Source organism: Panthera onca, chromosome X (genome assembly GCF_046562875.1).
Source record: "Panthera onca isolate mPanOnc1 chromosome X, mPanOnc1 haplotype 2, whole genome shotgun sequence".
Classification (NCBI taxonomy): Eukaryota; Metazoa; Chordata; class Mammalia; order Carnivora; family Felidae; genus Panthera; species Panthera onca.
In genome coordinates, this window is record NC_138357.1 from 42,390,736 (window position 1) to 42,404,356 (window position 13,621).

General features: G+C 35.3%; 1 protein-coding gene across 1 annotated transcript in view; it reads right to left on the minus strand.

Annotated features, from left to right (window-relative positions):
* Positions 1-13,303, minus strand: part of RADX (RPA1 related single stranded DNA binding protein, X-linked) — a 71,239-nt gene extending 57,936 nt beyond the window's left edge. Inside the window, exons 1-3 of the mRNA XM_081794370.1 lie at positions 12,523-13,303; positions 3,723-3,865; positions 2,392-2,584 (exon numbers count right to left, since the gene is read on the minus strand). Coding sequence (XP_081650496.1) covers positions 2,392-2,584; positions 3,723-3,865; positions 12,523-13,165 — 979 coding nt within the window. The 5' untranslated portion in view covers positions 13,166-13,303. The remainder of the gene's footprint in view (positions 1-2,391; positions 2,585-3,722; positions 3,866-12,522) is intronic.
* Between the last annotated feature and the right edge of the window lie 318 nt (positions 13,304-13,621).

The window sequence follows — 13,621 nt, forward strand, 5'->3', positions numbered from 1 at the left end:
TTACTATCTGGCTATTTACAGAAATAGCTTGCTAACCCCTGATAAACAGGGAAAAAGTCCTATTATTTATTAAAAAGGTTTGGGATAGGGGCGTCTGGGTGGCTCAGTTGGTTAAGTGTCCGACTCTTGGTTTCATCTCAGGTTACAATCATCTAGTTTGTGAGTTCGAGCCCAACATCAGACTCTGTGCTAACCACTTGGAGCCTGCTTGGGACTCTCTCTCTAAAGAAATAAACAAAATTTTCTTAAAAGGGTATAGGATAAAGTAGACTGATGCTAATACTGATAAAAAATAAAACTGTTTAAAGACTAAAAGAAACATTTTCAATATATTCTCATCAAGACTCCCATTTGAAAAAATAATTTCTGTATTTACAATTATTTACTTGAAAGTATAAATAACCTCTCATATCTTCAGGAGTCCATATGAAAATATGGCCCTAGAATTGTATATAGTAGAGGTAGCATAGTGCTTGATTCAATTTCAGTGTTAAGTTTTAGTAGCTGTTTATCTATTGACCACATGCTGTCTATTGTTCTACTTTCCATATATTTTTAAGGTTTAGAAACAGCTATTAGTACCAGACACATTTCTAGATTGCCCACAGCCATGTAAAAATTGTGATTTAAATTAATTCTCTTTACACCAGGAAAACAGTGTATCTCATAAAAAGAACACTAGGTTAGGTATCAGAAAAACTAGGTTTTCACTATGCCAGTGATTTATCATGTGACATCAACAAAGTCACTTACCTTATCTCTTATTGGCAAATGTCTCAATTTTTTTCACCTAGATATGCTTGGTTGTGGAAAGAATTTACAAATTGATAGAAATAATAACACGTTGTGAATTCGCTTCTTTTTGCCAGTTTTTACTGTATTTTTTCAAGTAAGTCCCAACATCAATATCAGTGTAATTTCTCAACTTTATGATAAAGAGTAATGAGATAATAGACTAATTGTGCCAAACTACTAGGTAATAACTTGTTAATCCAGAAAGACATGATTGATGCCTACCAAATCCTTAAGATTTTAATAAGGAATCATATGAGATTCCCCAAATAAACATCTATCTAAGGAAACAGTGAACAAAAGCTATATTATCTGCACATTCTCCAAGTAATTAAGCTTAATCTATCAGTAGGGAATTCAGAATACAAAGAAATACAGGTCCAGTATAAAACTATTATGAGCCAATAACAATACCTAAACTTGTTGAGTGATATAATCTACAATTCTAAAAATAGAAAGGCAAAAAATTCATATCCATATCTAAAAGCAATCACTTAATATATTAATTATATTACCATATCATATATCATATCATATATTATATCCATATCTGAAAGCAATCACTTAATATATTAATGCTCCAAAAATATTTAGTATGATGCCAAGATGTCAAAACTTTTGTTTTAGTACTAATTAGGAAGAGCAGCAATACAATTGCATTTGAATATTGACCACAGCTTAGATAACATCAGTTTATCAATTTTAAATTTGCTGAATTTGTAACTGAACTGTGATTATAGAATAGAATGTTCTTGTTCTTAGGAAATAAACATTGAAATATTACTGAAGTATTTTGAGGTAACGGTATGTGTGATGGCTGCCACTTACTCTCAAATATATACAATACATGTATATAAATATTTGTAATACATATACATATATATTTGTAATATATATATGTATTTAGATTTATGGAGGCAGGGAATGATAAAGTAAAGGTAAATGTTAACAACTGTTTTATCCATGAAAAGGGTATATGCGAGTTCTTTATACTATTCTTTCAACTTTTATGTAAGTTTGAAATTATTTCAAAATAAAATGCTGACAAAGCCCTTTCGAATAGCACCTTACAGTAAAAGTATATTTAAGTCATTAATTTAGTATTATAATACAAAAAAGAAAACAGATATAAGTACATCCTAAGTGGTGCTCATTCATAATCAACAATAAATATATCACATATTTTTTCTTAATAAATGTATTCATAAATAAGTATAGATATTAAGTGATTGCTTAAAAATGTTATAAAGGAACTTAGAAGTTTACCAGGTTCTAACAGATTCAGCAATTTTTTTAAATGTTTTTATTTATTTTTGAGACAGAGAGAGACAGAGCATGAGCAGGGGAGGGGCAGAGAGAGAAGGAGACACAGAATCCAAAGCAGGCTTCAGGCTCTGAGCTGTCAGCACAGAGCCTGACGCGGGGCTCGAACACACAGACTGTGAGATCATGACCTGAGCTGAAGCCGGACACTTAACCAACTGAGCCACCCAGGCGCCCCAGATTCAGCAACGTTTAACAGCCTTTGGCTGATATGGTTCTTTTCACATTTATACAAACAAAATAGCCATAAAACAACAAATTTATTGAATACTTAACCCATTGTAGAAATTAGTTTGATCTGTGGATCCACAGGGAGAGGCTGCATCCTGAATGGATAACTCTTTTTAACAGAATAATCCTGAAGCAGAAGAACTAAACCAACCCGCAGACTTTTATACCACTCAGGACACAGGGCATTCCACATGATCACTGACACTGTGCCTGAACTGTCAGCCACTTCCAAAAAGGTCTAGAAAAAAAGAGTAAAAAAGCACATACGTATTTGTTACTTTTATCTACAGGGTATTCTAATTTTAAGAATGAGAAAGCAAAACTACAGGGGAATGACTGAATAAGTTATTACATGGTACAATCTATAACTATGCAAAGTTATGAATGAAGGATTTTTAGTGATAGAAAATGCTTAAGGAAATGTTAAATAATATAAAATTGTATATACAATATGATTTCCATTTTGTAAGATAATTTATCACATAGTCATGCAATATATTATATGCATACATATACATATAGATGTGATCTATATTACATACATATATGTATGTAAACATGTGATATGTTCATATGAAAAAAGGGGATGAAACACACTTTAATATTAACAGTGACCCTCTCTGGTAGAATTTGGGGTGATATTTTTTCAGCTTTATTTATACTGCTTTCTACATTTCCAAATTGCCTCCAAGTATGTATAACTTTTATAATGAAAGCTTAATAAAACACCTAAAATAATTCTTGACAACATGTGAAAATACAGTAAAACGTTAGGTAAAAAAACAAACAGGACAGAAATCAAGGAAGTAGTTCTCATTGGCATTATAGAGCACAGAGAGTCAAGATAACAGAAAAGTATCAGCTACATTTGACAATTAAAAGGTCTCTAGTGAGTGCCCAGCTGAAGAAAAAAGCCAAACCAATTGTGTTAAGAAGTAAATAGGAGACAAGGAAGTGAAAATATCTAGTGGAGACTACTTCAAGGAGCCTACCAGAAGACAAGGAGAGAGGGAATAGAGGAGTCCTGAGGTCAAAGGAGATTTTTTCTTTTTTTTTAAATGAAAGTCCAGAGTATGTCTATATGCTGGTGTAGAAAGCATACTAGTGAAGAAAAGGGTGAAGATATAGAAAAAAGTATGAAGTAGACCAACTGAATCAGGGGACTAAAAAGGTGCCAACACAGAAAGAATTTCTTTTTGTACAAGAAATTACATAAAAATAATACCTTGAAACACACATTTATGTAAATTATAAATTATTAAATTACTTTTATAAAATACAATTTGAACATAAATTATCCTAATAAGGAGTCATGCCTGTAAGCTATAACCTATCAATGTTACATTAACATGTCATATGTTAATCATGATTTATACCTGGTATGGCTCAATCATCTTTTTGTCAGGTTTTCCATAGTATCGCAGTTTGGATTTATGCAAGATTCTCACAAGCAATGCAGGAAAATTCCTTCTGCTAGACCAGGTCATCTCAAGGTGAGAAAGCGAAATTATTTTGGTATCTAGAATAAAAAAAATAGAATAGAAAAAAATCCTACTTAATATGTCATGGTAATTTAAAAATTCTGTTTTCATGGTTAAAAATGGTAGCGACATCATCCCTAAAGCAACTCCTTCTCACCAGCTAAGCCAGTATATATACTTCTCATACAGAACTTAATAATACTCATTATCCTTAATAATAATAGCTAATATATAAATATGCCTTACTATATGCCTGGGACAAAGGTAAATATCTATATTAACTAACATAGTGTTCCATCTCGAATGCCCTCCACTTTGTCAAACTGGGTAATTGCTTCCTGAAAGACTTGAATCTAAACTCATCCCCCACTAGGTGGGGGGAATGGGTGAAACAAATAAAGGGGATTAAGAGAACACAGATCCTGATGAGTATCAATAAATGTACAGAATAGTTAAATCATTATATTGTACACCTGAAACCAATATAACACCATATGTTAATTATACCTTAATAAACTCATCTCCCTTAAGAAATTTTGTGGGAAAAACTCAATACCATGGAATGTTTTCCCACTACTAAGGACTTACATATTTAATTTATACAATTGTTTCATGACATATTTCTGTATTGCCCTCATCGTGGTTTCATGTGTAAGTTCTATATTTCCCAAACATGCCAGACATAGTCCTGCATTAGGGCCTTTGCATTTGCTGTTCCCTCTGTCTGGAATGTCTTCTTCTTAGACACCAGAGTGACTTCCCTCCTCCTCTCCTTTAGGTTTTGCTCAAAGGTCACTTTCCCAGTGATGTTATCCCTTACTACTCTACTGTAAACTGATCCCTTTACTTACTCCCCTTCCCATCTTATTTTTCTACATAGCACTTATTATCTTCTCATACACCATACAATTTACTTTGAAATTTTAATCTCCATGCCTGCTGGCAAGTACAAAAATTGCTTAAAAGCTATTCACCATCTTTAAAGATTAACTTGTATTTTTTATTTTATTCTTCCTTGAGTTAAAAGAGGTTCCATCTGCATTCCTCTCTACAATTTTGCTCCCTTACAGGCCAGTCCCAATTTTTAAAACTTGAATTTGTATTTGTTCAATATTTTATTTCACAAGGTACCCCCACTTCCATTTTTATTTACATAATATATCACTTACTCAACATTTTGGCATGAAACTGTACTTGTAATTTCTTTTTAATAAGAATTTAAATGGAATGTTGTAGTTATACCTGTATCATAAAAAATACTATTTTTAGAGTTAGGCCATCTTGTATAATTTTCCTTGTAGATTCTTCCAAAATATTAATAGCCCAGAATCATAGGTCCCAATATTTGAACTGACATTATTAAGTGATTTCCTTTTTAGTTAGACCAGATAAATTGTGGATCAGATGTGAATTATCTGGAATGTATGTAGAACACTCTTGATCAAGGAGGGCACATATACCTTCACCGATTAGAATAAATTCAAGAGTTATATGCTTTTGTAAACCAGAGTTCTAAGAGCCCCTGCTTCTGCTATAATTGGATCCAGAGAGTTAGCTGTGATCAGACATCTGCCTGATTAATGTTTTCCCAGTTTGGATTTTTAACTTGCAAACTCCATAGAATATACATATCTCTCAAATCCAAAAAGAAATTACAGGCTATACATAGACAATGAAGAATCTGTATAAATTCACAGAAATGTGTTCATTATAAAAAGAGTGAAAATAAATAGATACCCAATATAAAATGTTAGATAGTAAGCAATAGAACAGTGATTCTCAAACTTTCTCATCTCAGAAAGCTTTTACATTCTTAAAAAAATTACCGTAGCCCTCAAAAAGCTTTTATTTATGTGGGTAATATCTATCAACATTTGCCATATTATGAAGCAAAACTAAGAAATAAAAAATTATTCATAACTCCTTTAAAATAACAACAAACCTATTATGTATAATATATATGTATGTTTACACACACGCACACACACACACGTGACTATTTTCTAAAACAGAAAATGTAGTGAAAAGAGTGGTACTGGTTTACATTTTTGTAAATATTTTTAGTGTCTAGCTTAATAGAAGACAGCTGGATACTCCTATTTCTTTGGCATTCAATCTGTTCCAATGTCATATATCATGTAGCCTCTGGAAGACTCCACTATATACTTTCAGAAAATTAGAGTGATAAAAGGTAAATGAATATCATAAAAATAGTTTTGATGTTGTGAATCCCTTGAAAAGGTCTTGGGGGACACCTCTCGGGGTCCTTAAACCATACAATGAAAATCACTGCAAAAGAACTAACCTAAGGAATGACAAAAGGAATAAAGATAAAAGCTGAAAATAAGGTATTAGAAAAACGAACTGTTAAATCCAATTCGTTGGAAAAATTAATGAAAAGGTAGATCTCTGACAAGTGCAATCATGACGAAAGAAAACAAAAATATGTTTGAAATGTGATCAACTATAAATCTAGAGAAAAATATTGTTATATATGATTACATATCACTAAACTTGAAAATACCAGTGAAATAGATAATCTTCTAGGAAAATCTGAATTATCAATATTGCCTCAAGAAGCAGAAGAAACCTAGAATACGTCAATAACCATGGAAGAAAATGAAAAAGTTCACAAATAATGACCTCCAAAAATGGCACCAGGTTCTAACAATTCATTTAGAAAACATAGATAATTCCTGAAAAATTATGACAAAAGTAGTACAAAGGGAAAAAAAACCTATAAATCCAAATCATTTATGATGGCAAATATCCTAAATCAAATACTTTCAAACCCAATATAGCAGTATGCCAAATTGCTTCATGACCAAGTAGAGTCCTAAACATCTTGTATTGTTCACGAGGAAGATACAATAAGTTGTGAGTAATCCTGGAGACTGGCACAATAATCTTAAGTTTAAATAATTTTGTTAAAACATTAAGGGAAGCCACTAGGAAAATACAAATTAATGGATAACTTCTAAAGCACTAGAAGAAAAAAATTTAAATCTTGCAAAAGTAAAAAAAAAAAAAAGCATCATAAAGCAAGGCGTACAGTAAACATAAAGTAGTTTTGCAAGAAAAGGTACAAACATAGTAATGACTTTAAATTTAATTGTGGATTAAATTTATCTCTTAAATGAAAAAGAACTGTTTTGGGTCAAAAACACCAAATCTTAGTTATATATTTCTTTAAAAAGACAAATGTAAAACAAAATAGAAATAAAAGGATGGACAAAGATACATACACTAGGTCAGTTCTCAAAACGAGGCATTTGTACCACCAGTGAATGGTGAGGCCCTACGACAACCTACTCAATCAGAAACTGGTTGGGGGGCCAGAAATCTGCATTCTAAAACACTTTGGAAGTGATATGGATGCCTATTCATGTTTGAGAACCACTGCACCAAATGTCAACTAAAAGACAGCAGTAGTAAATAGATCTATCAGACAAATTAGAATTCAAAACACAAAAAAAGGACAAAGAGACAAACTGCAAATTGATAAAGGGTAAAACCCACCAACAAGATATTACTATGTTATGAAACGAACATTGTAGTAACACCTAACTCAAAAATTTTTAGAAATACAAGGAGAAATTAACAAAATCACTGTCAAAAAGAGAAGTCAATATTCCTCTCAAAGAAATGGGCAAGCAAAATACATTTAATAAGAAGAATATGGAATACTTCAATTAAATTTTTAAAACTTGGTATAATAGGGACTTCGTACCTAATAAGTACACCTTTTCTAAAAGTTTGAGGGTTGAAGAGGAACTCAAATTTAAAATCAGAAAATATGAGTAATGAGTGAAAAAAAATCTCTACACTTCAAAACCTGTGGTATACAGCCAAAGCAATATCCATGGGAAATTTCAGAATTTTAAAAAGCTTTTGAAAGAAAGAAACAAGGAAATAAATGAATCAAGCATTAAACTCAAGAACATAGTACAAAAAAAATATGAACAAAGGAAAGTAAAAGATAGCAGAAATAAAGTAGAAAATATCTCCCCAATATACACTTAACTAGTAAAGCCCAAAGTCTTTTTTTAAAAATACCAATTAAACACACAAGCCCCTGGCAAGGCTGATCATAAAAAAGGTGAGCACACAGGGTCCCCTGGGTGGCTCAGGTTAAACGTATGACTTTGGCTCTAATCACGATCTCACAGATTGTGGATTTGAGCCCTGCATAGGGCTCTGTGCTGCACAGCCTGGAGCCAGTTTTGGATTGATTCTCTGTCTCCCCCTCTCTCTGCCCCTCCTCTGCTTGTGCTCTGTCTCTCTCTCTCTCAAAAATAAACATTAAGGGGCGCCTGGGTGGCGCAGTCGGTTAAGCGTCCGACTTCAGCCAGGTCACGATCTCGCGGTCCGTGAGTTCGAGCCCCGCGTCAGGCTCTGGGCTGATGGCTCGGAGCCTGGAGCCTGTTTCCGATTCTGTGTCTCCCTCTCTCTCTGCCCCTCCCCCGTTCATGCTCTGTCTCTCTCTGTCCCAAAAAATAAATAAAAAACGTTGAAAAAAAAAAAAAAAAAAAAACATTAAAAAAATTTTTTAATAAAAAAGGTGAATACACAAACATGAGGAATGTAATAGAGGATGAAACAAGACTAAAATATTTTAAAAATATAAACTAAAATTTAAATTATATATGCATATAAATTATATATATATTAAATTTAAATTACAATGTAAAACTACTGCATACAATGTTGAGATCTAGCGAAATGAAATTTCCTAGTAAAATATCAACTCTCAAAAATGGACTCAAGAAGAAGCATTATTGATTTCATGAATTTTTCTACAAAAAATTGAAAAGGAGTCATTCTTCTAACCCCCAATACTGGCTCAAGGCCCCAGGTTCAAATAGTTTTAGGGGTAAATTCTACCAAACCTTCAGTGAACAAATGATTTTAAGTAGAGAAAAATAGGCAAGTTTCCCAATTCATTCTACTAGGCTAATATTAATTAACCCAATATCAATACTGGACTAAAATAGTAACCCCTTTTATTTTTATTATTATTTTTATTTTATATATATATTTTAACGTTTATTTATTTTTGAGACAGAGAGAGACAGAGCGTGAACAGGGGAGGGGCAGAGAGAGAGGGAGACACAGAATCTGAAACAGGCTCCAGGCTCTGAGCTGTCAGCACAGAGCCCGATGCGGGGCTTGAACCCATGGACCGCGAGATTATGACCTGAGCCGAAGTCGGATGCTTAACTGATGGAGCCACCCAGGCGCCCCAGTAACCCCTTTTACAAATAAAATCTATGGAACAAATTTGCTTTAAACATACAGATGTAAATGTAACAACCATGACCAAGCAGAGATATAAAAGTGGTTCAACATCAGAAAATACATTAATGTAATTTATGCATTCTTTTATGCAACACTTCCTGAATGCCTACCATGTGACACTGTTCTGGGTATAAGAGAAATGCCCCAGAACCGTGAAAAAAAGAAAGTCCTTACCCTCATCAATTTCATAAACCAATGGGAGAAAAAAGGAAAACAACAGATATAATAATTTCAGAGTGTTATCAATTCTATGAAGAGCATTTCCGTGGTGATGTAATAAGTGGGGAGGGAATACATATTTAAACAGCCCTTTTCTAACCTGTTTTATAAATTTGAGTTGAAATCTGAGGATGGAAAGAACTTTCCAGAAGGAGGAAAAAGCAGGAGCAATGTACTTGATGTACTTGACGCAGGAAAGAGTGAGGAGGTTTGAGACCAAAATGAAGGCTAGTATTTCAGAAACAAAATGGTGGAGGGGAGGGGTTAGAGAGGTGAGTAAGGGGGTTCTGTAGGGCTGGGGTCTGCAAACTACAACTCATGAGCCAAATCCCCTTACTGCCAGTTTCGGTAAATAAAGTTCTATGGTAAAACAGCCAAACCCAATCATTTACATATCACCTATGGCTGCTTTCCCTATACCAGGGCCAAGTTGAATAGCTGTGACTGGAGACCACATGTGTGGTGAAGAAAAAAAGATTTACTATGTGGCTATTTAAATGTTTTTTTTTTTTTAACGTTTATTTATTTTTGAGACAGAGAGAGACAGAGCATGAACGGGGAAGGGGCAGAGAGAGAGGGAGACACAGAACCAGAAGCAGAAGCAGGCTCCAGGCTCTGAGCCATCAGCCCAGAGCCCGATGCGGGGCTCAAACTCACGGACCGGGAGATCCTGACCTTGAGATCCTGACCTTAGCTGCAGTCGGACGCTTGACCGACTGAGCCACCCAGGTGCCCCAACTATGTGGCTATTTAAAGAAAGTTTGCTGATGCTGCATGGCCTCATGCATGCGCTAGGAGGTCTGGATTGTCGTCTAACTGCAATGGGGAGACACTGGAGAGATTTAGGCAGGAGTGACATCACCTAACTTCCATTTTGAAAAGCGGTTACCTTTGGAGTAAGGTATTGACCAGGAGAAGGCATGAGGGAGACTTATGAAATGCTTCAAATGTTCTGGATCTTGATATGGGAAGACGGTTATCAAGCTTTACTTTTAAGCTGTATTTTTTTTTTTTTTGGTATTTCAAGCTGTATTTTCAAGACTTTTCCACTTTACTCTGTACACATCATGCCTTAATATAAAAGTTTTAAAAAGCACAAAAAATGCACCATAACCAAAGTTAAGAGAAAAGGGACAGAGTGTGAGAAAGCAATTTGCAATATATAGCACACAAAAAGCCTTAATACCCATTAGCAAGGAAATGAGAAAAATCAAGATATAATTTAAAAATTAGTACGATATGGGGAAATGGGCACTCATATATATGTTAGTGGGAATGTAAATTAGTAAAACCTTTTCAGAAGATGATTTGTCAATATCCATTAAATTAAAAAATGTAAAATACTCTGTAACATAGCAATTTCACTTCTAGGAATCCATCTATTTAACAGATATACTTGAACATAATGAACAAGTATGTGTATATCCTAATGATGTTAAGCATGGATCTAAAACAGAAAAACCAGTAACTGCCTAAAATTGATAATTACCTATTCACATTGGCATGATTATATAAATTATGGTACCCTCATACAAGGGAAGTATATATATGCAGATGTACATTAAAGATGCTTAATGTGTAAACACCAAATCATGCCATGCCATAGAATATTTTTTTTTCAATGATACATACCAAACTGCTGAACGTTTGGAGTTTTAAGAGGAAAGTTGAAGGCACTGGAGGAGGTAAAGGGGTCTTTCACTCCACCCCAACATTTTATTATTAAAAATTTTCATACAGCAAGCCTAAAAGACCACCAATATATACCTACTTCTAAATTTTGTCATCAAAATTTTACTATACTTGGGTCTTGCATTTTTAATACAATATACGTTTTTATGTTTATACAAATAATGGACTTTTAATATTATCTTGTGCAAATGCGTTTGCTTTTCAGTCTATAATGCTTTTTTTCTAGTCAACAATATACTTTTAAATATACAGTTTGGCTTTTTAGCACATGGACATTGCCTTTTGTAATAAAAATATGGTTTGAATAATGAATAGATATTACTTTCAAGAAAAAGATTTTTACAAATTATTATTCCTCTCTTAATTCTTCTAGACACCAATTTTTCATTTATATATTCCATCCTAAAAATAAAAAATGATAAGCACTTAAGAGGTAGTAATGCACTACTGTCTTATTCCATACTTGAGATAAAATTCATTCCATTACTGCATCCCTGAAATGACTATCTTGCTTTTAAAGCTTAAGTTATTTAAATCATCCTTGTCTACACATTTCTATAATATTTTCCCCTTATAATTGGATATTAGTTTAACTGCCTATTTTTGACCCACCTTTTCACTTTCAAGCCTGTTGCTGTTGCACGTCATAGTAAGACCATATATGAGCTAGTATTATGACTGCAATGTAAAAAAAAAAAAAAACCTGAAAAGCAGTAAATGTAGAAAATTATCATCTTTCTTCCTCCAGTACTTGCACTTTTATTTTTTTGTGTATATTTGTTCCCCATCCCATGCGTGTACATGCCTATAGTACTATCATTCCCCTTCCATATCTGATAAAATATGTTTTACATCAGTTGCTGATGATGAACAGGCATTTTCACGTTAACTGCCTACTTCTGGTACTGAAGAATTAAACTTCTCAGTATTGTCTGTGATACGTAATAAGAAACATAAAAATGAAAATTCCAAGCCTGCCCACAAAAATCACACGCTCAAAAAAAGCAATATTTACATAACTGCTACAAAGACATAAAGATGGCGTTTCATTAATGCAAATTATTAAGGAATAAATCACGGAACATCCGTTTTTGAATCACGGTTAAAACACACAAACCCACAAATATTTATGCCTTTCATGCCAATTTCAAATCTATATACTCGCCAACCAACACAGAGAGTACTATTTCCACAAATGGAACGAAACGAAGATTAAACCGTAGGCAAACGCACACACGCTATGTGTGCCAGATTAAATTTGAGATGTATTCAGACACTTCCTGAATGGCCACTTAAACAATCAAAGCAATGACGGGTTGCGCAAATTTTCATTAAGCGAGTGCCAATCTGACATTGACGAAAACTTGTCTATTTCCACTCGCGGCTTGAAATGAACAATACCAACGCACCCCCGTTTCCTTTCCCATTAACGCAAGCTCCCGAAAACTATTTCTTAACCCCTCCGTCATTCCCTCCAATTACTTACTGTTAAAATTGTGCTCCTCAGGTTGCTTGTTGGTTAACCAAATATCTCCATATGGATCTTCGTTATTCCACAGGGCCAGGTAATGACTCTTCCCGCCTCTTAAAGGCCTCTCGGGTACCTCCTCGTGCGCACTATTTCTGAATGGAGTTTCTAAAGAAATATCCTCTAAGGTCTCCCCACAGTGGACGTTATCTATGCACAGGATCCCTTGGCCTAATCTTTTCTCGTTGTAAAGACACGAGACTCTGGAAATTTTCATTTCTATGCCGACTTTAAGAATATTTTTATATACGAGAAAGTTCAGGCTGGGGTCCAGGTAGCACTTCTCCTGGTATACCCCGTCTGAGATCGTCACATCATAGCAGTAAAGGGGAGGTTTCGGTATTGTGTCGCGTGGTTCATCCTCTAACAGGTATCTCTGGACGGCCAGCACAGCGACAGGCACCACCTCCGAGGGGGTGACCCACTGCAGAGGTGAATCCGTTATTTGTTCAAGAACCTTTTGGATCCAGGACCTGCGCCCTTGGGCACCGGCCCTTCGGATCACCCCTCCCGGGACCCCAGCCCGATTTCTCTCAGGGTTCGGCAAATCTAGCCCAGCATGTGAGGGGCCGGCCTGAGGCTGACCTAACTCACCAGACATTTTTAGGTAATTGCGTACTCTCCTTACTCCCCAAAGCTAGTCTGTCCCGTCAGAAGCTGAGAGACCAGGAAACCGCGCGCTAGGCGACGATCACTACTCTGATCCCGCCGACTGCTAAGGCTCCGCCCCGAAGCCAGGCTGCGAAGATGATCCGCGCGCGCGCGTCAGCCCTCTAGCCCCACCCCTCTCTCGGCTAGCTTCCAACGCACAAGCGCTGCTACTAGGCAATCACACGCGCGGTTACGTAGCAGATCCTCCCACCTGGTGCTTGCCTGAATGTCTGGGGGGCGGGGGGAGAAAGCGTTGGTCGCCATGGTTCCCAAAATGTAGCAGGAGGGAGGGGGAGGAGCGCTCTGAGCTCTTCTAGAAAGGAGGGTGCTGGGAGGCAATGGGAAAGAGAAAGTGTCTGGAAGCGGGCTATGTAGTCGTAGCTCAGGTGTTTGGGGGTTTGGGCCT